The sequence below is a fragment of the Ursus americanus genome, chromosome 36 (assembly GCF_024610735.1).
Source record: "Ursus americanus isolate L20-20 chromosome 36, mUrsAme1.1.p, whole genome shotgun sequence".
Lineage (NCBI taxonomy): Eukaryota > Metazoa > Chordata > Mammalia > Carnivora > Ursidae > Ursus > Ursus americanus.
Genome location: NC_142162.1, coordinates 25,276,905 through 25,303,467, shown reverse-complemented (window position 1 = coordinate 25,303,467; position 26,563 = coordinate 25,276,905). Strand labels below are relative to the sequence as shown.

The window sequence follows — 26,563 nt, the reverse complement described above, 5'->3', positions numbered from 1 at the left end:
TCTTGCACTGTTGCTAGGAATGTAAACCGGTATAGCCACTCTGGAAAACAGTATGGAGGTTCCTCAAAAAGCTAAAAATAGAACTACCCTATGATCCAGGAATCACATTACTGGTTATTTACCCAAAAATTACAGAAACACTAAGTCAAAGGGATCCATGCACCCCTATGTTAAAAGCAGCATTATTTACAATAGCCAAATTTAGGTACACAGCCCAAGTGCCCACTGACTGACGAATATCAAGATGTGGTATATGTATATAATGGAATATTATTCAGCCGTAAGAAAAAATGAAATCTTGCCATTTGCAATAACATGGATGGACTGAGAGAGTATAATGCTAAGTGAAATCAGTCATTCAGAGGAAAACAAATATCATATGATCTCACTCATATGCAGAATTTCCTAAACAAAACAAATGAGCAAAGGAAAACAAAAAAGACAAACCAAGAAACAGACTCTTAACTATAGAGAACAAACAGATGGTTATCAGAGAGGAAGTTGGGGGGGAGGGAAATAGGGGATGGAATTAAAAAGTACACTTATCACGATGAAAAAAATAAATTCATTTTTTAAATCCAGTGTTAATTACTGATGATGATGATCTCTTTGACATCAAACTGATTTTAAATACTTCCCAGGCAAAGTTGTTTCTCTTTAAAAGAGTTCAGGATATCTTCTTTATTCTTAATGTTACAAATGTCAGAAACGTCTCTGGATAGAATCTTCTTAAACTTATCATTGCCTACTATTCAGGGGACCCTTTAAATGTGAAATTTCATGTCCTTTAGAGATAAGTTTTTCCATCATTTGAGTATTTTCTCTCTCATTTTCTTACCTCTACAACTCCCCTAAATCATCAATAATTTCTTTTCCTCACCTACCTTTTTTCAAAACAGACAAAGATTTCTTCATCTTCTTCCAATTTTTATGTATATTTTTGTTTGGTTTCAGCAACATTTTTGCCTCCAAGAACTCTTCCCTGTTTCTATTGCTTTTCCACAGCAGTCATAACAAAAATATCTTCCCTCCTTTCCTCATCTTCCCTAACAGTACAAGAAAACTGATGGCTCCTAGAGCATAGTAAGACATGTTTTTTATACTGGTCTAATACCAGTGAGAAAAACAAAAACTACTTTGATAATTGGCTAGCTTTTGGAGTTAATTCAGGTCAAGAATAAGACACAGGGTAAATACACTAACCAAGAAAGCAAACTACTAAAGCCTTACAGATACACAGTTTTAATACTCATGTGGCTTCTGTAACTTACTCTTGTTACTTTGAAATGGGAAAGTATTGCTTTAAGTGCAAAATGGGGAAAAACTCAGTAAGGAGATATAGATAGAACTAAACTAATAATTCTTATTTCATTTTAAACCTATTAAACCTATTAAACCATATATATATATATATATATATATATATATATATATATATATATATATATATACACATATATATATAAAGATCTTTTAGGTATACGGAGGCAATATCTTATTTAAGCACTGAAATACCAATTAGAACAGTCTGGTACTCATCACAAAACAGACAATAGAAACCAGAAACAGACACAGACATAAATATTTTTCAATTTACTAAATGACAGGTGACATTTTAAGTCAGTAGGGAAAGTATTTCTTCTCAGTAAGTCATGGTAAAACTGCCTAGCCATATTGGGAAGATTCCCTCCCATAAATTTCACATCAAATAAATTCCATCAAATAAATTAATCTAATTAGTACTTAATCTTGCAGATAACGAAAGACATTCTAAGCAAGACTCCAAACACAGAAACCATAAAAAGTTTTTTTAAAAGACCACTAGACTTAACCATCCCTGCTTTTTCCTTTTTCAGACCAAGTGAGGGAATAGGGAAGAACTATTAACAAAACTAAAATATAAATTACAAAATTATAACCTGTGAAAAATGAAGCTCTTAGAAATGTAGGGGAAAACACAAGCGCTCCAATAAGAGCAAAGAATTCAAAAAGTCAAATTTACAGAAGTTTATGACAAAAGGTCAATAAACCTACTACTTGAAGAAATATAAATTTGAAAACAAAGTATCAATTTCTGCCTAATCAGATGAACTATCCAGTGTTAAAAGTATAGAAAATCCAGCACTATCCCACTATTGGTAAATGTGTACTTTGGTACAACTCAAGAAACATCTATAAACCTTCAAAGTGCTCTCACTGCCCCAGCAATTCCACTTTTAATAGCCTATCATGAACATGGATTTTCATCACTGCAGTGTTTATAATAAAGAAAATATAAAAAGGCTAAAGGTCAGACCAAAAGGACTAATAATATGAAGCCATTAAAACTAAAATTATAATATAGGTCTATACTTGTTGATATGGAGAACAAAACATGACTTTATGATATCAAATTTCTAAAGGTTATGATACCACATACACAGTAGTTCCATTTCTACAGAAACATGTATGTATGCACACAAGTGTATTAACAGAAAATCCTGGAAGAACATACACTGAAATACTAAATATCTACTATGACTGAAATAAGTATGCGGCAATCAACAGCGAATGTAAATATAAACTGCCAAAAAAGGAATCTTAGTCTCCTAATAAACTAAGAAGCAAAAACTCTTCAATTGTATGGCACAAATATATTCACTGTATTTGAACAAAATAAAAAGATACAGAAAGGAAAAAAATCAAGAATGATATAATACGTAATTTGGTGGGTCTACATAATATTTTATCAAAAAGGAAAAATAAGCTTTTCAAAATAGTACATAATGCTTAACTCAGTTATGCCCTTATCCTGTCCCCAAAACTCCACAATCACCTGGTGAATGGCTCGAATCAGGACCAGAGGGTCTTATTACAAATTTCTTCTTTTAGAAAATAATGAGATGTATTAGTTGACTTGATTGTGATAATCATGTCACAACATATACCAAATCGTCATGCTGTACATTTTAAACACACGCAATTTTACTTGTCAATTATACCGCAATAAAAGCTGGGGGGAGGAGAATGATGGATTCTACTGATCATGTGTATATTCAAAGAACAGGGGAAGAGAAGGGAGACACAGAAAAACAAATGAAGCTTCAAAGACATTCTGGAATTCCAAATGAGAGAATGATTCAAATGTAGCATAAAAAAGCCATCTTCAAAAGACAAATTATATTTTAAAAAGGGGTGGGTGGGTGTGTGTGTGTGTGTGTGTGTGCACGCGTGCGTGCACACAACCCACAAAGAAAGAACACTTAAAGATAATAAGAATTTCTCAAAAATCTTACTAGACCACTGATTAAAGGATTAATGTAACTAACAGTAATATTTGAAATCATCAAACTGTTCTGAAAAACTAAAACTATACACTTTTAACTCTCAATTAATACTCACTGTATTCTAGCTTCTTTCTCTTCTTTTTCTCTTTCAATTGTTCTTCCTCCTCCCTGACTCCCTCTTCTTCTTCTCTTTGCTCCTCTCCCAAAGCATCATAAAATACTGGATCACGATGAGCAGATTTCCTCTGGAAATGCTTAGCTTTGGATCCTCCTTTAACAAGTACAACTTTTCTTTTCAAACAAGTGCAGCCAAACATGCAGTCTGGTCGGCGGCAGTGAGCAGGCTGGCGCTTCTCCAAAGCTAGACTGGAACACACGCAACCCAATCGACAGAAGTCATTGTTGCATGGAGGGGCTCGTTTCCTTATGATTGTGTGGATGGGTTTAGTTTTGAGAGATGCCTAAAGTTAAAATAAAAAATTGTAAATCTACTGAATCATACCCCAACACCACCCACAACTTACAAGTCATATACTGGTCTGCCTTTTTGGACTCTGAACACTCAGTACTAATAGTACAAGATCAGCAGTATATTTAAAGGACAGCACATGAATATAATCAGGACTCTGAACAATCTGCCTTTCTAAAGCATAGTACAGACAAGAGAATATTTAAATTAATTATGGCCAGAATATCAACAGTGGTGAATTTATTTTCAATAGAAATCACATGTAATGTTCAAAGGCAGGGGCTGACAAGACCCACAGGCCAAATCCAGCCTGTTTCATCAAGTTTCACTGGAACACAAAACGTCTGTGGCACTGTAACAGCAGAGTTGAGTAAATGCAACACAGTGTGTATGGCTTACAAAGCCTAAAGTATTTACTACCCGGCCCTTTACAAAAATAGTTTGCTGACACCTGCTTTCCAGTAACTAATAAAAAGGGAATAGGATGATATGTACATAACAGTCTTTAGGAATGATTAATAATAAAGGACACACTGTGTATTTAATCCCAACATCCGATGATCTTCAGGTCTAGAATTTAGTCACATAATTTAAAAATGGAAGGTAAGGCACACAAATTTCATGAGCAAAAAAATAAATTAGTCACATGCTGTTTTATCATTTCACATGCACTAGAGGCTGCTAAGATAGATAAATCAATAATAAGTGAAAAATTCTCAATATAACATTTTATAAACTACAAAAGCTTTTTTCCACAGGTTTATAATTTTTAAAAATTTTCTGAAATGTACTTTTAAGGAGAACTTTCAAAGCGGTTTTAACAAGATTAGCAAACATACTTGCCCACACGCTAGAGAATGAAATTAGAGATTTTCAGAATGGCCAGCTGACTTAATGCAAGGTGAAAGACATTATCCAAAAGCACAAATGTACTGTCTCCCTCTAGTGGCAGGAGGGGATCTACAATAAGGTGTCTAGTTACAAAGAACAAATATAGAAGACAAGAAAATCTTCTTAATTATCCTATCACTAAGGTAACTAAATGCCTCATCCTTCCGCCAAAAAGCCCATTCCCATTTCCCCTCACTAACCTAATTCTTTCCAACCATGAACTAATATGCTTCTAAAAAACCAACAGATACTTACTTGAGCAGTAAGCAGAGTTGTTAAGGATACATCTGCTCGCTCTTCAGTGATATAGGTCCTTGGTTTCCCTTCCCAAAGTGCACAGTCTTCCAGGTCCATTAGCTTCACTTGAGATTTAGACAAGCCTGGAGGGCGAGTTCCCTGTTGCTGTTGCTGCTGCTGCTGGTGTGCCTGCCGCAAACTAATTTGCTTTGGAAATGTATTTTCATCTAAAGTTGGCACAACAAAGTTATTCACCTGATTTTCTGAGATGGTACTTGAAGAATTCTTGGCAACCTTATCTCCTGGCATCATATGAGCATGTTTCTGCTTTGGTGAAACAGGGTAGGGTAAAATGGATTTATAAGATGATTTAGTTCGGCCACCAAAAGTTGCCTGTTTGTTTTGAGACTTTGCCTTTCGAGAGGCAGGGGTCACAGAATGAGGCTTCAAAGAGTAGGAGGTAGAAGGGGAAATGGTAGATTGCTTCTTTAGTACACTGTCAAGTGTTCGTACATAGCTGGTACTCTTGGTGGGAAGCTGGTATACCACAGGAGATGTGGGAGCATTAGAAGAGAAACCCATACTTGTTTCCATCAGCTTGCCTTCGTTTTCCAAGTACTCATCTAACTTATCACTACAGAAAGCAGAACGGTTTTTCAGTGGACCTTCTGAATTTCCACCTAGAAATAGAGATGTAGATACTTAAAGAAATATATGGCAGATCTTTAGATCTCTAGAAAAATATACTAAAAAAGGCCAAAAGCTTTAAGTTATAAGCTACTGAATCTTCTGAACTGTCCCTCCTCAGAACGAAGGAAAAAATATATAATATTAAACCAAGTGAAGAGATGGAATCATATATTCATTATATTAAACTCCATTATCTAAAACCATCTCATTACATATATTTACATTAATTTTTGCAAAGCGATAACAGTAATAATTAACACTAAGAGAAGAGTCTATAACCTTATAGTCTATAACCTTATAAGTCTATAGTCTATTAAGTCTATAACTTAATTAATACCTTAGCAGAGAAACTACATTTAAGTAAAAACATAAGAGCAAAAAATATACTCAAGTCAAACCTCAATAGAACACCAAGAGATTATTTAACAGATTGTAGTACCTGGACTCTAATATAAAACATAAGGGAAGAGGCGAGGGCACAAAAAGAGATGTATAAAATTTAGTTTTTAAGGAATGAAAAAGCATAGTAGTAGACAGACAAAAATTATACTAACACTGTACAAAGATTCAAAAATGAGAAAAACTATTTTGGATACATGGTAAATTTATCTGGCTAGAATGTAAACTGCAAATAAGTGCAGTGGAAAAAGCACTAAGAAAGGAGACCAACAGGCACACAGTCAAAATGTTTGGGTTAGAAGTTTACCTGGAAGTATAATGCTGTCAGGAATCACTCTATAGCTCTGAAGTATAGAGTTCTGAAATAATACTTGAGAATGATGCTTATGATACTGCAGGAGTTGGGAGCCTGGGTGGCTCAGTCAGTTAAGCATCCAACTCTTGATTTCAGCTCAGGTCATGATCTCAGGGTTGTGAGATCAAGACCCACATCGGGCTCTGTGCTGGGCATGGAACCCACTTAAGATTCTTTCTCCCTATGCCTCTGCCCCCACCCCCAAAAAACTAAAAAATGGAAAAAAACAATAACTGTAGGAGTAACAAAAGAAAGTGCAATGAAAAAAGGGTGCAGGGATTATTTAAGCCTGACGTGGTTCCGGATATGGAACATAGGGAATGATCAGATATTGGCAAGACAATTATTTTCCATTTATTTTAAAGCATGTAAGAAGAGATAAAGAAAAACAACCAAAACTTACTTTTAACAAAAGGCTTTGGCCACATGTTTCAGAACACATTTACTATTTTTTAAAAAGCATTACCTTCACTCCGAGATGCAGAAGCACTATGAAACTTTCCCCTCCATCCCTTGATTTTGGTGAAGTCATTGGTCTTCCCTGTCCTAGAAACAAAGGAAAACCCAGCATCTATAAAAGAAAAAGTAAAAGAGATGACCAACATTCAAGCCAATATTTAATACCTAATTAATTAGTAAAACTTAATCTAAAATGTATACATTAAGACTATGCCACCAGGCAAAAAAATCTACCTTGGAATATCCTAAATGTCTCTACAAAGGGGCTTTTTTATTTATATCACAACTTTGTTTGACTTTACAAATGCTACACACTCACCAGGGGAGCCAGGGTTGGTTCCTGTAAGGTTCCAGAAAGGAAAGCTAGTGGCTGGAGCCAAAGGTAGCTGTACTCCCAAATATTTAAGATCAATGCTCATTGTCGGATCCACTGAATTCAATTTTAAGCCCACTGCAAGGAAAAAGAATCACAAATTACACTGGGTTGTTGCTTTTTGTTTTGTTTTGTTTTAACTTTTAAGGTGTGAGAAGAGGGTAAAGGAGAGAATGGAGAGCAGAAATGAAATAAAAATTAGAAGTGGCGAAGAGACTAAATTTAAGGTGACCCCATGATCCTCACCTCCTGATATTACTTATTTTTGTAATCCTCCCTCCTGCCTCTTGAGTATGGATAGGGCCTGTGCTTCATTTCTAACATACAAAAAGTGGCGAAAGGGATGGGATATACATGGTTTGGTGTATGTGATAATATGAGTGCATGTATCACCCATCTTGCTAAAGCTGCAAGGATATAAATTCCGCCAACAACCTGAGGGCAACTGGAAGCAGAATCCTGCTAGTCAAGCCTCTGAGAAACCAGACCTGACATCTTGACTGCAGCACTGTGAGACACTAAGCAGAGGACCCAGTTAAGCCATGTCCAAACTCCCAATCCAAAGAAAATGAGACGGTATGTGTATTAGGTTTATGGTAATTTGTTAAGCAACAATACGTAACTAATATATGAACATAGCAGAATTAAGACCATTTATAATTCAAAGACTTTCTAGGACTTTTTTTTTTTTTAAGATTTTATTTATTTGACAAGAGAGTGAGACAGCAAGAGAGGGAATACAAGCCGGGGGAGTGGGAGAGGGAGAAGCAGGCTTCCCGCTGAGCAAGGAGCCCTGTGCGAAGCTTGATCCCAGGACTGTGGGATCATGACCTGAGCCGAAGGCAGGTGCTTAACGACTGAGCCACCCAGGCGCCCTTCTAGAACTTTTAAAGATTTTATTTATTTATTTATTTATGTGACAGAGAGACAGCCAGCGAGAGAGGGAACACAAGCAGGGGGAGTGGGAGAGGAAGAAGCAGGCTCCCAGCGGAGGAGCCCGATGTGGGACTCGATCCCGGAACGCCGGGATCACGCCCTGAGCCAAAGGCAGACGCCTAACGACTGCGCCACCCAGGTGTCCCTAGAACTTTTAATACAAATTTGCCATAGACTATGCTTCTGGCCTGAATTATGGTTCCTAATTACCTAATAATTATTAGTGATATTTATGGTTAATTGAGCCTATAAATATTATAACTTATTTGTAGATTAACAGGTACTCTTTTGGTAAAGTATTTACTTAACATATCCTTTTACAGTCTTTGGTGGGATTTTACCCCCCCTTTACATTTTACAACTCAGATTTGTCTACTTTGACAGATTTATCTCCGGATCATTTATTTTCACCACTGTACACTACTCCAGATTATGAAAACATAGTCCTCCCAATTTAATCACTACTCTCCTATAGATGAGAATCAGGTTGTTTCCTAAATTTTTAAATTTTTTTTTTGAGTATAGCTGACACATGTTAAAATACCACCAACTATATTCCTTATGCTGTACCTTTCATCCCTGTGACTTACTCATTTCTTAACTGGAAGCCTGTATCCCCCAGCTTCCTTCATCCATTTTAGGTTTTTTCTATTTTTAACAATTACAAGCAGTGCTCCAGTGTAATTATTCATTGTGTACAAGAATGTGCATCACACATATGATGTGTTAGAGCTTCTCTAGTCCATTTAACTTTTCCATGTGGCATTTAACCAAGAATGGAATTGCTATATAATGGGATATGTTCATCTTTCAATTGTACTGGATGTTGTGAATGCTCAACATATTTGTGGCTGCCCAAAATATTCTGAACACCCTTCCCCTGTTACTTTTTTCCATTATAACTCCAGTCTCTTCAAGGTAGGTGTTAGGAAAAACTCATTTTCCACCTTCCCTTGCAGTTTACATGCAGACATGTAACACAGGTTTTACCAATCAGCTGTACCCATGAAAGACTTCAATTTGGGAAACAGCAGCATGAAGGGATATTATGCAGAATTGTGTGAATGACGGTGATGGTGTTTAGCCGAGTAAAGAATTTTTAGAGGTAGAAGTAACCAAGGTCCTGGTTGTACGTATACTGTGTGCAGTGTCCATATTGAAAATGGTGGTGATTGTCCAATGTTGTGGACTGCTTGTGTGCGCATTCTGCAAAAGTAATGTGTGCATTTTTCCTGACTGCACAGTCCTAGAGCGTGTTTTTCTGGCTTTTCAGGAGATTCTGTAAGTCATCTGATACTCTTTAATAAATTTATCTTCTATTTCATCTGTAGAGTCTGATATTCACTGCTAAGAAGTTTAATGACACACTTGGTTATTTTGAACCCTTCTTGTGTAATGGCACATAAAATAATTAGGGGCACCTGGGTGGCTCAGTCGGTTAAGTGTCTGCCTTCGGCTCGGGTCATGATGCCAGGGTCCTGGAATCAAGCCCCCCATCGGGCTCCCTACTCAGTGGTGAGCCTGCTTCTCCTCCTTCCCTCTGCTGCTCCCTCTGCCTGTGTTCTCTCTAATGAATAAATAAAATCTTTTAAAAAATGATAATTATACAACAAACTGGGATAAACCTGAGGCTGCTTGTAGTTGGAGGCAACCAGCTCTACAGTTATTAATAACCCTTGGCCAAGCTTGGCCATTCGGAGGAGATCACTATCTCAAGAGCGTATTATCTGCCACATATCATGGATAACCATGTGCAACAATGCACTAGTTGGGAATCTGTGCACTAAATAATGCCAAATTACTCTCAATTTATACTCCCTCCAATAGTGCATAAGAGCTCTTGCTGATCCAATTTCTCTTCAACATTTGATGTCAGTGTTAACACCTGTTCCAAATCTTCTGCTTTAAATTCATATCCTATTATTCTTAAATTTGTATTTTTCTGTTATAAATGATCATCTTCTCATTTGGGTTCATTCACCTCTGAATTACTGGCTTCATATTGTGCAGAAAAATGTTTAACTTAAATTTTAATAAAACTGAAACCAAAAGGAGTTCAAAGTATTAAGTATTGTAGTAATAGCCATTAAAAGTCATAGGTACAGGGGCGCCTGGGTGGCACAGCGGTTAAGCATCTGCCTTCGGCTCAGGGCATGATCCCGGCGTTATGGGATCGAGCCCCACATCAGGCTCCTCCGCTATGAGCCTGCTTCTTCCTCTCCCACTCCCCCTGCTTGTGTTCCCTCTCTCGCTGGCTGTCTCTATCCTGTCGAATAAATAAATAAAATCTTTAAAAAAAAAAAAAAGTCATAGGTACAGGTTTCCAATAAAAGGTTTACATAATACTCATCCCCTGAAAAGTGAAGGCATTAGATAGGTTATGAGCCACTAACTCTTATGGTTAATTTGTGTATCCTCCACACAGAACTTACCTGAATGTAAGAGATCATTATATCACTATGCTGTTTTAGTAATTAAGTCCAGTTCTTTAAATATTTTATTTTTATTTAATTACATGATATGATTAACATTAACATCAATAAAACATTCTTTCCAGGGGCACCTGGCAGGTTTAGTAGGTGGAGTGTGCAACTCTTGATCTGGGGGTTATGAGCCCAATCCCCACAATGAGTGTGAAGACCGCTTAAAAATAAAACCTGGGGGGCGCCTAGGGGGCGCAGCAGTTAAGCGTCTTGCCTTCGGCTCAGGGCGTGATCCCAGCGATATGGGATCGAGCCCCACATCAGGCTCCTCTACTATGAGCCTGCTTCCTCCTCTCCCACTCCCCCTGCTTGTGTTCCCTCTCTCGCTGGCTGTCTCTATCTCTGTCGAATAAATAAATAAAATCTTTAAAAAAAAATAAAATAAAATAAAACCTGGGTTTTATTTTTTTTTAAGATTTTATTTATTTATTTGACAGAGAGAGAGAGAGACAGCCAGCAAGAGAGGGAACACTAGCAGGGGGAGTGGGAGAGAAAGAAGCAGGCTCCCAGCGGAAGAGCCTGACATGGGGCTTGATCCCAGAACTCCGGGATCACGCCCTGAGCCGAAGGCAGACACTTAACGACTGAGCCACCGAGGTGCCCCTAAAATCTCCGTTTTTTAAAATTTATTTTTATTTTTATTTTTAAAGACTTCATTTACTTCTTTGAGAGACAGAGAAAGGGAGAGAGAGAGAAAACACGAGCAGGTGGAGGGGCAGAGGGACAAGCAGATTTCCCACTGAGTGGGGAGCCCCAGCTGGTGCTCGATCCCAGGACCATGAGACAGATCATGACCTGAGCTGAAGTCAGAAGCTTAACCGACTGAGCCACCCAGGTGCCCCTATTTATTTGAGAGAAAGAGAGAAAAAGAGGGCACGTGCGTGCACACGCATGAGCAGGGGGAGGGGCAGAGGGAGAGAACCCTCAAGCAGACCCCCCCAACACACAAGGGCGGAGCCCAACACAGAGCTCATTCCAAGGACCCTGAGATCATGACCTGAGACAAAACCAAGAGTTGGCTGTTAAACCAACTGAGCCACCCAGACACCCCAAAAATAAACTCTTTTAAGCAAATAAAATAATTCTTTCCTCATGTTTCCAATCAATCAGGGAAAAATCAGATTGGGAGTCAAAACAACTGGTTTCTAGTGTTATGTTTGGGCTAAATTTCTCTCGGCTTTCACTTCCTCATCAGCAAAATAAGTATTAATCCACCACACCGGGTTTTATGTTTTAAGAATTTATTGCACTTCTCTATGAAATACTAATACAGGTGGTAATAGAGATAAAAGACATTTCCCAGACCTCAAGGAGCTTTAGTGTTATTTTCTCAACTGACTCATTAGTAGTTATAATGGTGTAAATAAGTCCCAAGAGGGGTAAGCAAAAAGAAGTAACACTTGAAAAGCCCAAGGGAATGTGGTAAAATTTTACTGAGTGTGTCATTCTTAAGTCAGAGTAAGTAGAATTAACTAAGAAAGGTGAGAAGGGACAGCAGAGTAGAGCCACAAAACAAGAAATTCAAATGAGAACTGAATCCTAAATAAAGGATAAAATAAGATACTCAAGGGCTTTAAGAGAGAAATACCCTTATTATTGACAAAAAAAATGCCAGAACAGCTGCCTACATAGATGGTAAAAAGAAAGGAATTAAGTTGATAAAAAACGTACCCATACGTAGACCTGCAAAATCTAGACCCCACACAATCAAATTTAGAGACTGTTTTTCCTATTTTCTTGTCTGTGTTTATTTGTATTTTAAACTTCCACTTTCCCCCAAAAGTGAAAACAAGTTCTAAAAACAACAAAAAGACGAATTTATTTTAAATATACCTATCAATTTTTTAAAGCCATAAAAGTAGAAGTCAATGGCACATCAACAATATTCAAAGTAATTCCCCATTTAGCTTATCTATACTATCCTGACGTGTTTGCCCTGCAAGAAAATCCTTTCCAGTTCAACACATACATGAGACCTAGACTTATTTAGTTTCCTATTAATGAGATTAACTTGCAGAAAAGATACCTAAATAATTCATGGAAAGCATATCCCCACAAAAACATAAAATCCTTTGCACGTATGACAGCTTAAACTAAATTATACTCCTAAATGCTTCTGCCTTTTCACCAGATTAGGAACTACTTCTTAAAAACATATTATCACACCGTTACAAAAAAAAAGACTCCTAAAGATAGAACTGAAAAAAAGGTACACTTCAGGTTCAAAGGCAGAGTCACCTAAGATAATAAACTGTAGTTTAAAAAAAAAAAAAAAGGGCGCCTGGGTGGCTCAGTCGTTAAGCGTCTGCCTTCGGCTCAGGGCGTGATCCCAGAGTCCTGGGATCGAGCCCCACGTCAGGCTCCTCCACTGGGAGCCTGCTTCTTCCTCTCCCACTCCCCCTGCCTGTGTTCCCTCTCTCGCTGGCTGTCTGTCTCTCTGTCAAATAAATAAGTAAAATCTTTTAAAAAAAAATTAATTAAAATAAATAAAATAAATAAAAATAAAAATGCCTGGGATGACTGGGTGGTTCAGTTGGTTAAGCATTATCCGACTCTTGACTTGGGCTCAGTCATGATCCCAGGGTCATGAGACTGAGCCCCACACTTGGCTCCACACTGGGCACAGACCCTGCTTGAGATTCACTTGCCCCCTCTCCCTCAGCCCCTCCCCTTGCTTGTGCACGTGTGCACACTCATGCTCTCTCTCTCCCCCCAAAAAATAAATAAAACATTTTTTAAAAATGCCTGCCCCAGCTAAACACACTAAAATATAAAGCACCCACAAAAACACACTCAAGAGGAATAAACTCCTATATAACTAACCAGCACAGAAGAGAAAAGCAAATATTTATAAAAAAGAAAAGCTCCAGTTAACTATCAATTTAACACTACACTCAGTATTTTTTTAAAAATCAAGAGTCACAGAGCTCTAGATAGAAAGACTGCCATAGGGGCGCCTGGGTGGCACAGCGGTTAAGCGTCTGCCTTCGGCTCAGGGCGTGATCCCAGCGTTCTGGGATCGAGCCCCACATCAGGCTCCTCGGCTGTGAGCCTGCTTCTTCCTCTCCCACTCCCCCTGCTTGTGTTCCCTCTCTCGCTGGCTATCTCTATCTCTGTCGAATAAATAAATAAAAAAAATCTTTAAAAAAAAAAAAAAAAGAAAAGAAAGACTGCCATAAAGGAATTCAACATTATAACTGACAAAAGTTCACAGTGATCTAATAAACAAATAGGTTGCAACAACATCAACAAGGATGGCCCTTTAGAGGACAATGTGAAGTGACATGAGTCAATCAGAGAAGGACAAAGATCATGTATCACTCATGTGGAATTTAAGAAACAAAACAATGAACAAAGGGGGGAAGAAAGTAACAAATGAAGAAACAGTCTGTTAATTAGAACTGATGGTCACCAGCGGGGAGGGGCATAGGGGCATGGAAGGAAATAGGGGATGTGGATTAAGATATGTACTTGTGATGAGCACTAGATGATGTATGGAACTGATAAATCACCATATTGTACATCTGAAACTAACGTAACTGTATGTTAACTAACTGGAATTAAAATAAAAACTTTTTTAAAAATTGGGGAAAAAGATAAATCTCTGGTGCAGAGGAATTCCAATGAATTTATATGCTCATACTCCACCTCAAGAAAGCAGAGCATAACTTCCAATCACTAAATATGGACTACCCAGTGACTTCCAAAGAGTACAACATGAAAAGGTCAGTGATAAATCGTGCTGATAAAATGTACCCTCGATGTGATGGGATGAGAATGGCACTCCACCTCTGTGATCTTCCTCTCATGAACATACAACCTCAGTCTAAACATGAGAAAAACATCAGATGAAACTCAACTGAGAGACATTCTACAAAATATCTGACCAGTACTCCTCAAAATTGTCAAGGTCGTTAAAAATTTTTAAATCTGGGGCGCCTGGGTGGCACAGTGGTTAAAGCGTCTGCCTTCGGCTCAGGGCGTGATCCCGGCGTTGTGGGATCGAGCCCCACATCAGGCTCCTCCGCTGGAAGCCTGCTTCTCCCTCTCCCACTCCCCCTGCTTGTATTCCCTCTCTCACTGGCTGTCTCTGTCAAATAAATAAATAAAATCTTTAAAAAAAAAAAAAAATTTTAAATCTGAGTAACTGTCTCAGCCAAGAGGATGCTAAGGAGACATGTCTACTAAATGTGATTTCCTAGACGGAATCCTGGAACCAAAAAGTAAGGGAATCTGAATGAAGTATGGACCTCAGTTAATATTAACATATCGATACTGTCTCACTAATTCTAACACACTATACTAATGTTAAGATAATAAGGGAAACGGAACGAAAAGTATACGAGAACTCTACTATGTTCCCAATTTTCCTGCAAACCTAAAACTTAGCTAAAATAAAAAAAATTTAGGGGTGCCTGGGTGGCTCACTCATTAAGGATCTGCCTTCAGTTCAGGTCATGATCCCAGGATCCTGAGGTCCAGCCCCAAATCTGGCTCCCTGCTCAGCAGGGACTCTGCTTCTTCCTCTCCCTCTGTCCCTCCCCCCAACTCCTGTGTACATGTGAGTGCTCGCACTCTCTCTCTCATTCTCTAAAATAAATAAATCCTTTTTAAAAGATTTTTAATTGACATAGAATTGACTTGGTAGCAGTGAAGTAGAAATGATTCTACAAAAATAACTTCAAAGTTCAAAAACAGATAATTTCAGATTGACAGGAAATAAATCAATTTGGATGTAATAAAGATAGTACAGGAGACAGAAAGAAACTATAGTTCTGTGGAAAACAAAATTAAGATTCTTATTTTATTTTAGCAAAAAGACTACTGCCACCAATAAAAACGCTTCCTCAAGCTTAACATTTCTTCCACAACTTCAAAGCAAACTCAAAAATCTTTTGAAGTTTTTCAAGTTTTCAGCTCAAAAGATTTTTAAGTGCTTATATTCTAAAAAATAATGAAACTCCACAGTTAACAGAATACAAAGAAATATGACATTATTGAAATAAAATTTAACAAATTATTTCAATCATCAATTTTTAGAGATGGACCTTAAAGGGACCTGTGACTGGGATCACTCAGTTACTACAAATACTTAGCCAACGTAACTTATTTTTCTGAAATTCTAAGTCTTAAGAAACAAAGGCTGAGGAGTACGGGGATATCTGCCAAAACAAAACAGAGAGAAAAATCCAAAATAGATCTCCACCTCACACCTTATGAATAGTACCATATGAATTACAGATTTAACTGTTTTTTGTTTGTTTGTTTTTAAATAAAACTCTGTGGGGCGGCTGGGTAGCTCAGTCAGTTGAGAGTCCAACTCTTAATTTCAGCTCAGGTCATGATTGCAAGGTCCTGGGATGGAGCCCCGTGTCTGACTCCACGCTCAGCGCAGTCTGCTGGTTCCTCTGTTTCTACCCCTACTTGCATCTCTCTCTCAAATAAGTAAATAAAATCTTTAAACAAATAAAATAATAAAACTATATAAGAATACAGTTGAATTAATATTAACAACATGAAGATTAAGTAAAAACTTGTGAATGACACCAAATGCAGAATCTGTAACAGCAGGTGAAAACTGATGGTTCACCCATTTTTTGTTTGGCTCAGTGTTTAAAGCTTCACCCAAAAAACTAATATCAGCTTCTACCACTTAGAAATTGAGCATCATTACATAAAAACTCTGACTTCAGTTTCTACTAAGCAATGAGAATTTCTGAAAATACTGGGCCAACCTTCCCATATGACAATAATCCACAGATGTGATTACCCCTTTAAAAGAGGCACCTATGTTCCAGCCTGCCAGAGTCCAACCTCGTACACAAAATCAGGCTAATTTCATTTGGTTACCTGCTTAGGTTTCAGGAGCATTCAACTTTGAACCCCAACTACACAGAGAAAAAAATGAGATTTGACTACAATATACGTAGGGGAAGGAAAAAACAAACTCAAACCTTAACCGGCCAGGAAATAATAGGCAAACAGACCAGAGCAAAAAGACCAGCAGGGAGCAATGTATATATTTACCTCTAGAACAAAGGCTGAAACAAAAGTAGGGATTAGGCTGAAAGATATTTATATATTATCAGAGTACATAACAAAATATGGAAGCAGGAGGGAGAAAAAAAGATAAAGGAAAAGTTAACTGATAGAGTTAAGAGAATACTATTTAAATAAAATGGCAGAAATGAAAGCTAACAATAAATGATAACAAATGTTATTTACCATTAAGACTATGATGTGACTGTAACTGTCCCATTACAATCCACGGTACCCCTATGAGATCACACTGTCACACAAGCAGCCTCGTATTAAAGCAAAAGTTCTTCAAGTATTACTAGCTGATTTAGAAACTGATCATTTTATAAATCATTTTGTTAGCATGTAATGCTTAGACTCTCATGTAAATGATCCATTATATAATGTAAATCAGTTCAACAATCCTTTGGGGGGGGGGGACTGACTAATACTCAAAAACTCAATAAACTACTCCAAAAAGCACACCTAAAATCAAATATACAAGAAACTAAAAACTGGGGCATGGTTTACAATCTCTTATTTACAGCAAGTGGGAAAGTCAGTAGTTGCTATGATGGTTAATAAGTATATAGCAATCCCTCCTAATCCACAGGGGATACATTTTAAGACCCTCAGTGGACGGACCCTCAGACCTAGTACCAAACCCTAATACATACACATACACATACACACACACACATACACACACACACACACACACAGTTTTCTCCTAGACATACATACATACTTATGATAAAGTTTAATTTATAAATTAGGGACAATAAGGAAAATAACAGAATAATTATATGAATATACTATAATAAAAGTTACGAAATGTGGTCTTTCTCTTTCAAAATATCTTATTATACTGTTCTCACCATTCTTCTTGTGATGATGTGAGATGATAAAATGCCTTATGTGATAAAATGAAGTAAGGTGAATGATGTAGGCATTGTCACATAGTGTTAGGCTACTATTGACCTTCTGACCATACGTCAGGAGGAGGATCATCTGCTTCCAGTAGGTGAAACCACAGAAAGAAAGACTGCACACACTGGCCCCGGGGGGGGGGGGGGTGCAAAGAGAAGACTAGTATAGATTTCAATACTAAAATACAGGATTAAGCAACATAATCAAAGTCAAGATAATTTATTACAAAATAGAGATAATGTGAAAATTTCAACTGACGTCCCAAGCAATACATGAAATACACAAAATATGTTTACAGCCACACAATGAGAAAAGTATTTTATTTACACACTTAAATATTACTAAGTATATAAGATTAGGACCCCCTCAAAAACACACACACACACACACACACAAAAAGCAACTAAAACTTAAAAGTGAGAAACAGGGAAGAAAATGCTGGGTTTTAAGACAGAAAAAAACACCACTTTCTTATTATGACACAGTTTTTAAATGCATATTATACTTCACAGAGACAATTATCTTCAGAGTTGGAAAGGTTTTTGCTAGGATAAAAAAAACCTAGAGAAGCTTTTAAATTAACAAGAAGAAGAATCAGAGAAAAAAACACAAGCTGAGAGAAGTACTAAAAGAAATGAAATCAAGAATGGGGGGAAAGGAGGAAAAACAAAAATGAGGAAGAACAACAGGAAAAGGAGAGAAGAGGGAAAAGAAAAAGGAGACAAAAAGAGAAAACAAAATTAAAAATTGGCTTGTATATATATTTTTTAAAAATATTACCTTCTTGAAGACCAGGATGTATCACCTGCTTATGCCGCAAGGCCTTCAAATCTTCTATCAATTCCTTTTCCAACTGGGAAATTCTTGCTCTGCAACCTACTCAGAAAACAAACGATGACAAAATAAATTGCTGTATACTACAGAAAAAGAAACACTATATCTTTCACTTCTAGAGCCAAATCGCAAATATCTCTCCTTTTATACTATTATATAATACCTGGGTCATTTGTGGTTGATGCCTGAAGACTACAGGGTTCTTCAGTTGTCCCATCAACTGCATGAATGTCAAGAGCTTCCTAAATATAAAAAAAAAAAGAAGTTCGTATCACTTCTAAAAATTTATATGTAAACCAGGAACCTTTTTTTTCTGATACTTTTGATATTTTTTAAATGTTCTACATTAATAGCATTTCAACCAGAAGGAAAAAAAGAAAGCAAAAAATCTGAATAGGCTCATATGCTCATAAAACTGTTTATGCCAAATAACATACTGATTTCTTATAGCCCATGTAAAGATAGCTTATTCAGCAATTAACAAAGAGAGAGGAAAAGACCAGCTAAAGAGAATTCAACCTCTCTGTAGCCCATTTAGAAATACCAGGCTTCTATAAAGATCTAAAAGAAAAATAATGTAATTGAAGAGTTGGAGTGAAATAAAGAAACTATCCATGTGAGACAACAGAATTTCTAAGACAGTATTAGTTGTACTTTGCTATTGCTGATGAAAATCAGAGGATGGGGTATTCTAAAATAGTCAATTTTTCATGTATGTATGCCTTTTTAAAGTCCATAATAATGTAAATTCCAGTAAGATCCAACAAGTTTTAAAATTCCAGCTAAATGCAGTTCAACAATCATGTCAAAGCAGACATGTAAGTACATTCAAACAAAATACCTTAAGTGGTGCCTGTTAATTAAGCCAAACATTTTGGAGACACTCCCCTCCCTACACAAACACCTTCACATAATAGGTGCATTACAAAAAACAAGATTCTTAGTTATCAACCACTATACAATTCCAGAATCACTATCTGACCTCCAAATAAATGCTGAAAATGATAATCTTACCTTTGATTCAAAGGAAACAAAGAGAACACCATCCACGTCTTCCAGATCAGGCTTCACATCTGGAAAGGTACTCCCAGGACCCATAGGAGTGTTCTTTGTAGAAGTTAAAGATTTTCCTGTGTTTTTAGGTGGTCGCCCTGCCTTAGAGAGTTTCAATTTTCGTGGCCTTCCTCTTTTTCCAGGGACATTTGAAGGGACATTCTGATTAGCGTTCACAACTTTGGAGGCTGTTGAAATCTTAAGCATAGTTGTTCTCCTTTTGCCCAAGTCCTCTTTTCCTAAAAATGGGTCCCCGGCTGAACTCTTTGAGCTGTCAGGTACTCTTTCTGAGTTAATGCTGTCAGATAGCTCAGGATATTTCCATTGAGGTTCTTTAAGTAAGGGATATTTCTGTACCACTCTGAGATCTGGTGAGTGTTTTCTAAGACTATTTTCTGATTCCTTGCCTAAGCAGAAGCCAGTCTCATTGGAATGTTCAATGTACGTAGGCAAATAGTCTAATTCTGCCAATACAGAAGATTTATCCTTTCGAGATGTGGAAAGCATGTTATCAGGGAGCTCAGAAATCTTCACTGTGCTTTTGGTGACAGCACAGGGCTCCAGATAGACTACTGGCATCTTTCCAGCGTCTAACTTGAACATTTTAGCTTGAGCAACACCTGACGGACTATTTGGTAGCCATTTAGAAGACGGATGGTCAGCTTCTAGGTTATCAACTTTATTGTGCCTTTTCAGCTGTTTCTCTAGTATGGGATCATCATCACTGTTTGAGTATACATCGGTTTCCTCATCTGTCTCTTCCTGTTTTATAGTTACCCCTTCTGGGCACTCAGCAAGTTCATATTCATAATCATCTACAGGCTCCTCTTTAATAACAACATTGAAGTTTCCATTCGGGTCTAATGGTGACATTACATGGGAGCCGTCTTCAAAATTGTTGGCAACAAGACTGAAGAGACAGGGGAGGGAGGTTAAAAAGGGCAAAATTAAGACTCAGGAGAAAAAAAAGAAAGACTGTTGGAAACCAACTGACACATCAGATTTCATGAGCCATTCTTCAAAAAACACTGTATAACTTAACAAAGTTCTCAAAAACAGTTTATCAACATCACACTTTTACCCTTTCCATCAATTTCTCACAAAAACTATATAGGATAAAGAGTAAGGTTTTACAAGTAACCTTATCACGAATAAAAAGCAAGATATAACACTTAATTTTACTAATGGTATTTTTCAAATAAACTCAATTTTGAAAGTCAGTAGGCAGTGACCCAAAATCAAACTAGAACTAATCAACATACCAATTTACCACAATAAAAAGCAAACAAATGTCCCTTACAACTAAGAATCGCAATAAACATCAGGAAAGGACTTTTTCAAACTGCCTGATCTGTTTTAATTGAGATAAAATTCATACAATATAAAACATAACTGGCTGGCTCAGCTGGTAGAGCATGTGACTCTATTTATCTAGAGTTCAAGCCCCACGATGGGTGTAGAAATTACTTAAAAATAAAATCTTAGAAAAGAAACCCCGCAAACATAACATTGTAACAATTTAAAAACGTACAAGCCGGTAGTTTTCTAGTTTATTCACAATGTTGTTCCCAGGTGATTTTCAACTTTAATATAGAAAAACTCACTCTCAATGTAATGAATCCACCATTAATTCTTCCAAAATAAAAGGGTAGGGTAGTTGGAAGAATTACATACAACCCAGGTAAACTCAGTGTTTTTCATTAAAAAAAAAAAACAAAAAACATATTTTTAGCATCCCCCTGCTCCCAATTTAACCACTGGAAAGCATATAAATTGTACCAATACAACTTGAGGACGTGTTAGAACTACTAACTAACCCAGTTAAAGTCCCTTGTCTTTGTAAAATTTTTCATTACTCTCAAATACACACAAAGCAACCCTTACAACAATGTGTAAGGGTTCCTTGCACAACTTAAGATCTTGACCTTACTCAAAAATCCTTCAATGGAGGACTTCCACTTCCAGTTAGAATGTGGAAGTTCACGAAGACAATCAATTCTGTCAGAACAATTAGAAAACACTAGGAAAATTAAAACCCTTTTCTTCTTGAAAGACAACGAAGACCTCTACTAATAAGTCTAAATGAACTGAATTCTAGAGAGGGACCAGCCTTCTCCAGTTGGCCACAGATGAATACTGATTTAAATCCTGAGTACCATTTACCTTGCCTAAAACACAAGTGCACAAAGGAAAAAAAGTAGCTATAGACAAAGGATCTTTAGTGAGACACAGAGAAATCAGTCAAACTTTCAATACCAGAGTGTGAGCAGACTAAAATCTAGAGAAGCCCTAAGAGAAAACTGGTCCTCACTCCCACCAATTACCCTCCAGAGCACTTCTGCAGAATAAGCAGCAGTGATGCAGGAAGCTGGCCTGAAAATCAGTAACTTGTAGTCTCCCACAACTTAGATTCCAAGTTCCCGTAGCAGAGGAGTCCAATTCCACCCCTAACGCATCTGAAACCTGAAGTAAGCTAAAATTTATTAAAGTAAATCACCTAGACTGAAGGATACAAAAAAAAAAAAAAAGTGTGTCAGAAATCTGTGGGACAACACAAAATGACCCAACATAGCACTAACTGCCGTTTCTAAAAGGCATAAGAAAGGAGAACATTTGGAGAGAAAAATGAACAAAAATATCCCAAAAGTGAAAGATTTTAGCCCACAGATCCAAGCTCAGCCAATACAGAGGAGAATAAATAAAAAGAAAGTCAAACCTAGGCACATAAAGATCAGGCAGCCAAAAATTAAAGATCAACAGGAAAGTCTTACGAACATCAGGAGAAATGACACATCAGAGAAGCAACAAGAACAGACTGACTACTCACCCGAAACAGTGTAAGCCAGAAAACAATGGAATGATAGTACTGAAAGAGTACAGTATTGAAGAGTCAACCTAATGTTCCAGATCACCAAAGAAGCCTTCAAAGATAAGACATTTTCAAACAGCTGAGAAAATTGAGACTGCGCAAGAAATACTACCTCCTAAGATCAGAAACAAGACAAGAACTTAGCCCTCACAACTTAGACTCAATTGTACTAGGGGTTCCACCAGAGTGATCAGGAAAGAAAAGGCAATAAAAAACATCCAGATTGAAAAGGACCTACTGGAACCTACCGAAAACCTACTGGAACTAACGAGTTTAGCAAGAGTATCCAAGATCAATATACACAAAAAATGTTATTTCTACAACAGAGAAGTTATCAAAAATGAAAGAAAAAAATTCCATTTCCATTTATAACAGCATCAATAAGAATAAAATACTTAGGAATAAACTGAACCAAAAAAGTGTTAAGACTTGCACACAGAAAACTACAAAACACTGTTGAAAGAAATTAAAGACAACCTAAATAAAATATACCCTACATTTACGTACTTAAGACTTAATATTGGTACAACAGCAATACTCCCCTATCAAAATTCCACCTGAGACTTTTGTAAAAAATTCACAGGTGATCTTACATATGAAAATGCAAGGATCTCAAAATAACCCAAAAAATCTTGAAAAATAGGAATGAAGTTCTCTAAAACTCGTATTTCACAATTTCAAAACTTAGTACAAAGTCATGGTCATCACAACAGTACGATGATACTGGCAGAAGGCAAAATAGAGATCCAATGAATATAATTCAGAGTTCAAAAATTCCACATTTATATCAAATGATCTTCAATTGCCAAGGGTACCAAAAAAATTCAGTGGGGAAAGAACGGGCCTACATTATTCATAAGAGCTAAAAAGTGGAAGTTGGGGCGCCTGGGTGGCTCAGTCGTTACGGTCTGCCTTCGGTTCAGGGGATGATCCCAGAGTCCTGGGATTGAGCCCCACATCAGGCTCCCTGCTCCTTCCTCTCCCACTCCCCCTGCTTGTGTTCCCTCTCTCGCTGGCTGTCAAATAAATAAATAAAAATCTTTTTTAAATAAATAAATTAATTAATAAAATAAATAAAAATAAAAAGTGGAAGTAACTTTAATTTCTATCAACTAATAAACGGATATATAAAATGTGCCATATCCATAGAAGACTATTTTTCAGCAATAAAAGAAATAAAGTATAGATACACACTACAACGTGGATGAACCTTGAGAAAGTTATGCTAAGTAAAAGACCACACATATTATGTAACTCTACTTATATGAATGCCCAAAACAGACAAATCCATACAGACAAAAAAGGAGACTGGTGGTTGTGTATGAATGGGATTGTGTTGAGGAGGGGATGTGGGAAAAATGAGAAGTGACTAAGAGAGGGCCGGGGGTTTATTTTTGGGGTGATGAAAACGTCCTAAAAATATCTGTGATCATGGCTGCACAATTCTATGAGTATACTAAAAATCACTAAACTATACACTTTAAAAGGGTGAATTTTAGGGGCACTTGGGTGACTCAATCTGTTAAGCGTCCAACTCTTGATATCAGCTCAGGTCTTGATCGCATGGTCACGAGCTCAAGCCCCACAGTAGGCTCCACACTGGGCATGGAGCCTACTTAAAAAAATAAAAATAAAAATAAATTTAAAAAAATGAAAGGGTAAATTTTATGGCAATGAATTAATCTCAATTTTTAGAAGGCTAATAAAAATATACTAAAGGAAGTTCTTTGAATGGACAGGAAATGAACCAATATGAAAATGGATCCAGGAATGAATGAAAAATAAATATGTGAGCATTTATAACACTTTTTCTTAGATTTCATTAAGTGACTACTGTTTAAACCAAATAAAATAATGATGTTTGGGGAATTTATAACACATGTACAATGACATGAACTGTAAGGACTGTCCTTATAATTAGCTGTACAAGTACTGCTACAATTGAATTCTACTTTATAAATTAAGGGTGCACATTATAATCTTTAAAACACTGCAATGGACTGAACTGTGTCCCTCCCAAATTCAAATGTTGAAGTTCTAACCCCCAATGTGACTGTACATGGAGAAAGAGTCTTGAAGATATAATTAAGGTTAAATGAGGTCATAAAGGTGGGGGAGTCTCTCCCCACTCTACATGAAGACACAGTTCAAAGGCAGCTGTCTACATGCCAGGATGAGAGCTTTCAACAGAAGCAAAACCTTGCCAAAACCATTACCTTAGCCTTTCCAGCCTCCAGAACTGTGAGAAATTTAATTTTAATTGTTTAAGCCACAGTCTATGGTGTTTTGTTTTATCAACCTAAGCAGATTAACACAACCACTTTTTAAAAAAAGAAAAAAGAGCCATAGCTAAAAAGGCAAAAGACAATATAAATGTAATTTTAAAAACTCTATCCAAATGAAAACGGGGAAATATAACTGAAGAACACATGAGAAAGGCAGAAAATATCAAGATGTAATGCTTAAAAACTAGCCCTATCAGTGATAATATTAAATATAAATGAACAAAACAATCCAAATAAAAGTCAAGAGATTTTAACAGTGAACAAAGAAAAAAGTTCCAACTATAAGCTGCTTAAAACACACACACACACACACACACACAACACACACAATTTAAATCCAAGGACAGAAAAAGATTCAAACTGAAAGAAGGGAAAAAGATAAAACCATGTAAACAGAAAATCAGAAGAAAGCCAAGGTGGCTCAATAACATCAGACAAAGTACAAAATAAGTACCACCAGGGCGCCTGGCTGGCTCAGTCAGTTAAGCATCTGCCTTCCGCTCAGGTCACTATCCCAGGGTCCTGGGATCAAGTCCCACGCATCAGGCTCCCTGCTAAGTGGGGAGTCTGCTTCTCCCTCTACCCCTCCCCCTGCTCATAATCTCTCTTGCTCTCTCTCAAATAAATAAAATCTTTAAAAAATAAAATAAGTACCATCAAAGATAAAAAAGGGACCTTATAAAAATTTTATGAACTCAATTCATCAAAAAGACAACAATCCTGAAAGTATATATACCTTATCATACAGCTTCAAGATACTGAAGCAAAAATTTACAGTACTAAAAAGAAAAAGACAAGACCGCGGACTTTGGTGGGAGATTTTAACACACCTTTCTTGGTAACTGATAGAGGACATCATACAGACACACTGAGAAAGAAGAAATGAACAATACTATCATACTTACCTGAGAAAACTACAGAACACTACATCCAACAACTATGTAACATGTACATTATCAAGTGTGCATTTAGTATTAATCAAAACTGATATGACAATAAAGCAAAGTCACAATAAATTTCTATTCCAAAGGTTTTAAGTCACATGTTCTCTAACAACAGAATCGAGCTACAAATCAATAACAAATATCAGTACAATATATCAAAATTCGTAGAAGGCACCTAAACCAACACTCAGCAGAAATTTTATAGCTTTAAATAAAAAGTCTAAAATCAATTATCTTAGTCAGGGATTGGTAAACCCGTTTGCAAAGTGCTAAATGGTAAAAATTTTAGTCCATACAGTATCACAACTACTCAGGCTTTGAGGTCCATACAGTCTATATCACAACTACTCAACTCTGCCACCGTAACATAAAAGCAGCATAGACAACACATAAACAAATGAGCATAACTGTATTCCAACAAACGGACAATGTAACTTGAATACTATATAATTTTCACACGTGACAAAATATTACTCTTCTTTTATTCTTTTTCCCTATTTAAAAATATAAAAATCATTCTTAGTTTGCAGGCCACACAAAACAAATGGCAAGCTAGGTATAGTCCACAGATCTTAGTCTGCCAAGACCTGTTCTAAAATAGGCAAATTAAAGCAAAACGAAGTAGAAAGAAGGAAATAAAGATGAGAGGAAAAATAAAAAAATGAAACTGAAAACAACAGAGAAACTGAATTTGTGATTTGAAACCTGCCAACAAAGAAAACTCCAAAGCTTCCCTGATGAAGTCTATCAAACACATAATGAAAAAATACTAATCTTGCATAAATCCAAAAAAATGCAGGAGAATCCAACAGTCTACACTTTGTTTTATGAAGAAAGCATAACCTTGAAACCAACATATCAGAAATAAAACTACAAACATCCATCATGAATTTACATCTAAAAACCCTCAACAAAATATAAGCAAACTGAATCTGACAATATTAAAAAGGGTGTTATTATAACCCAGTAATATTTATCCCACGAATGCAAAGCTAGTACAGCATTTCCAGCTCTTACACTAACTTTGTTCACAGGCAACTTAATTGAATATGCAGAAAATCCAAAGGAATTA

General features: G+C 36.7%; 1 protein-coding gene across 14 annotated transcripts in view; it reads right to left on the bottom strand.

Moving 5' to 3' along the window:
* Positions 1 to 26,563, bottom strand: part of MGA (MAX dimerization protein MGA) — a 167,517-nt gene that overhangs the window by 48,292 nt on the left and 92,662 nt on the right. For all 14 annotated transcript variants that reach the window (XM_045771185.2, XM_045771176.2, XM_045771201.2 and 11 more), the window contains exons 3-9: positions 19,355 to 20,303; positions 18,504 to 18,582; positions 18,287 to 18,382; positions 7,086 to 7,217; positions 6,774 to 6,878; positions 4,882 to 5,543; positions 3,382 to 3,727 (exon numbers count right to left, since the gene is read on the bottom strand). In XM_045771185.2, coding sequence (XP_045627141.2) covers positions 3,382 to 3,727; positions 4,882 to 5,543; positions 6,774 to 6,878; positions 7,086 to 7,217; positions 18,287 to 18,382; positions 18,504 to 18,582; positions 19,355 to 20,303 — 2,369 coding nt within the window. The remainder of the gene's footprint in view (positions 1 to 3,381; positions 3,728 to 4,881; positions 5,544 to 6,773; positions 6,879 to 7,085; positions 7,218 to 18,286; positions 18,383 to 18,503; positions 18,583 to 19,354; positions 20,304 to 26,563) is intronic.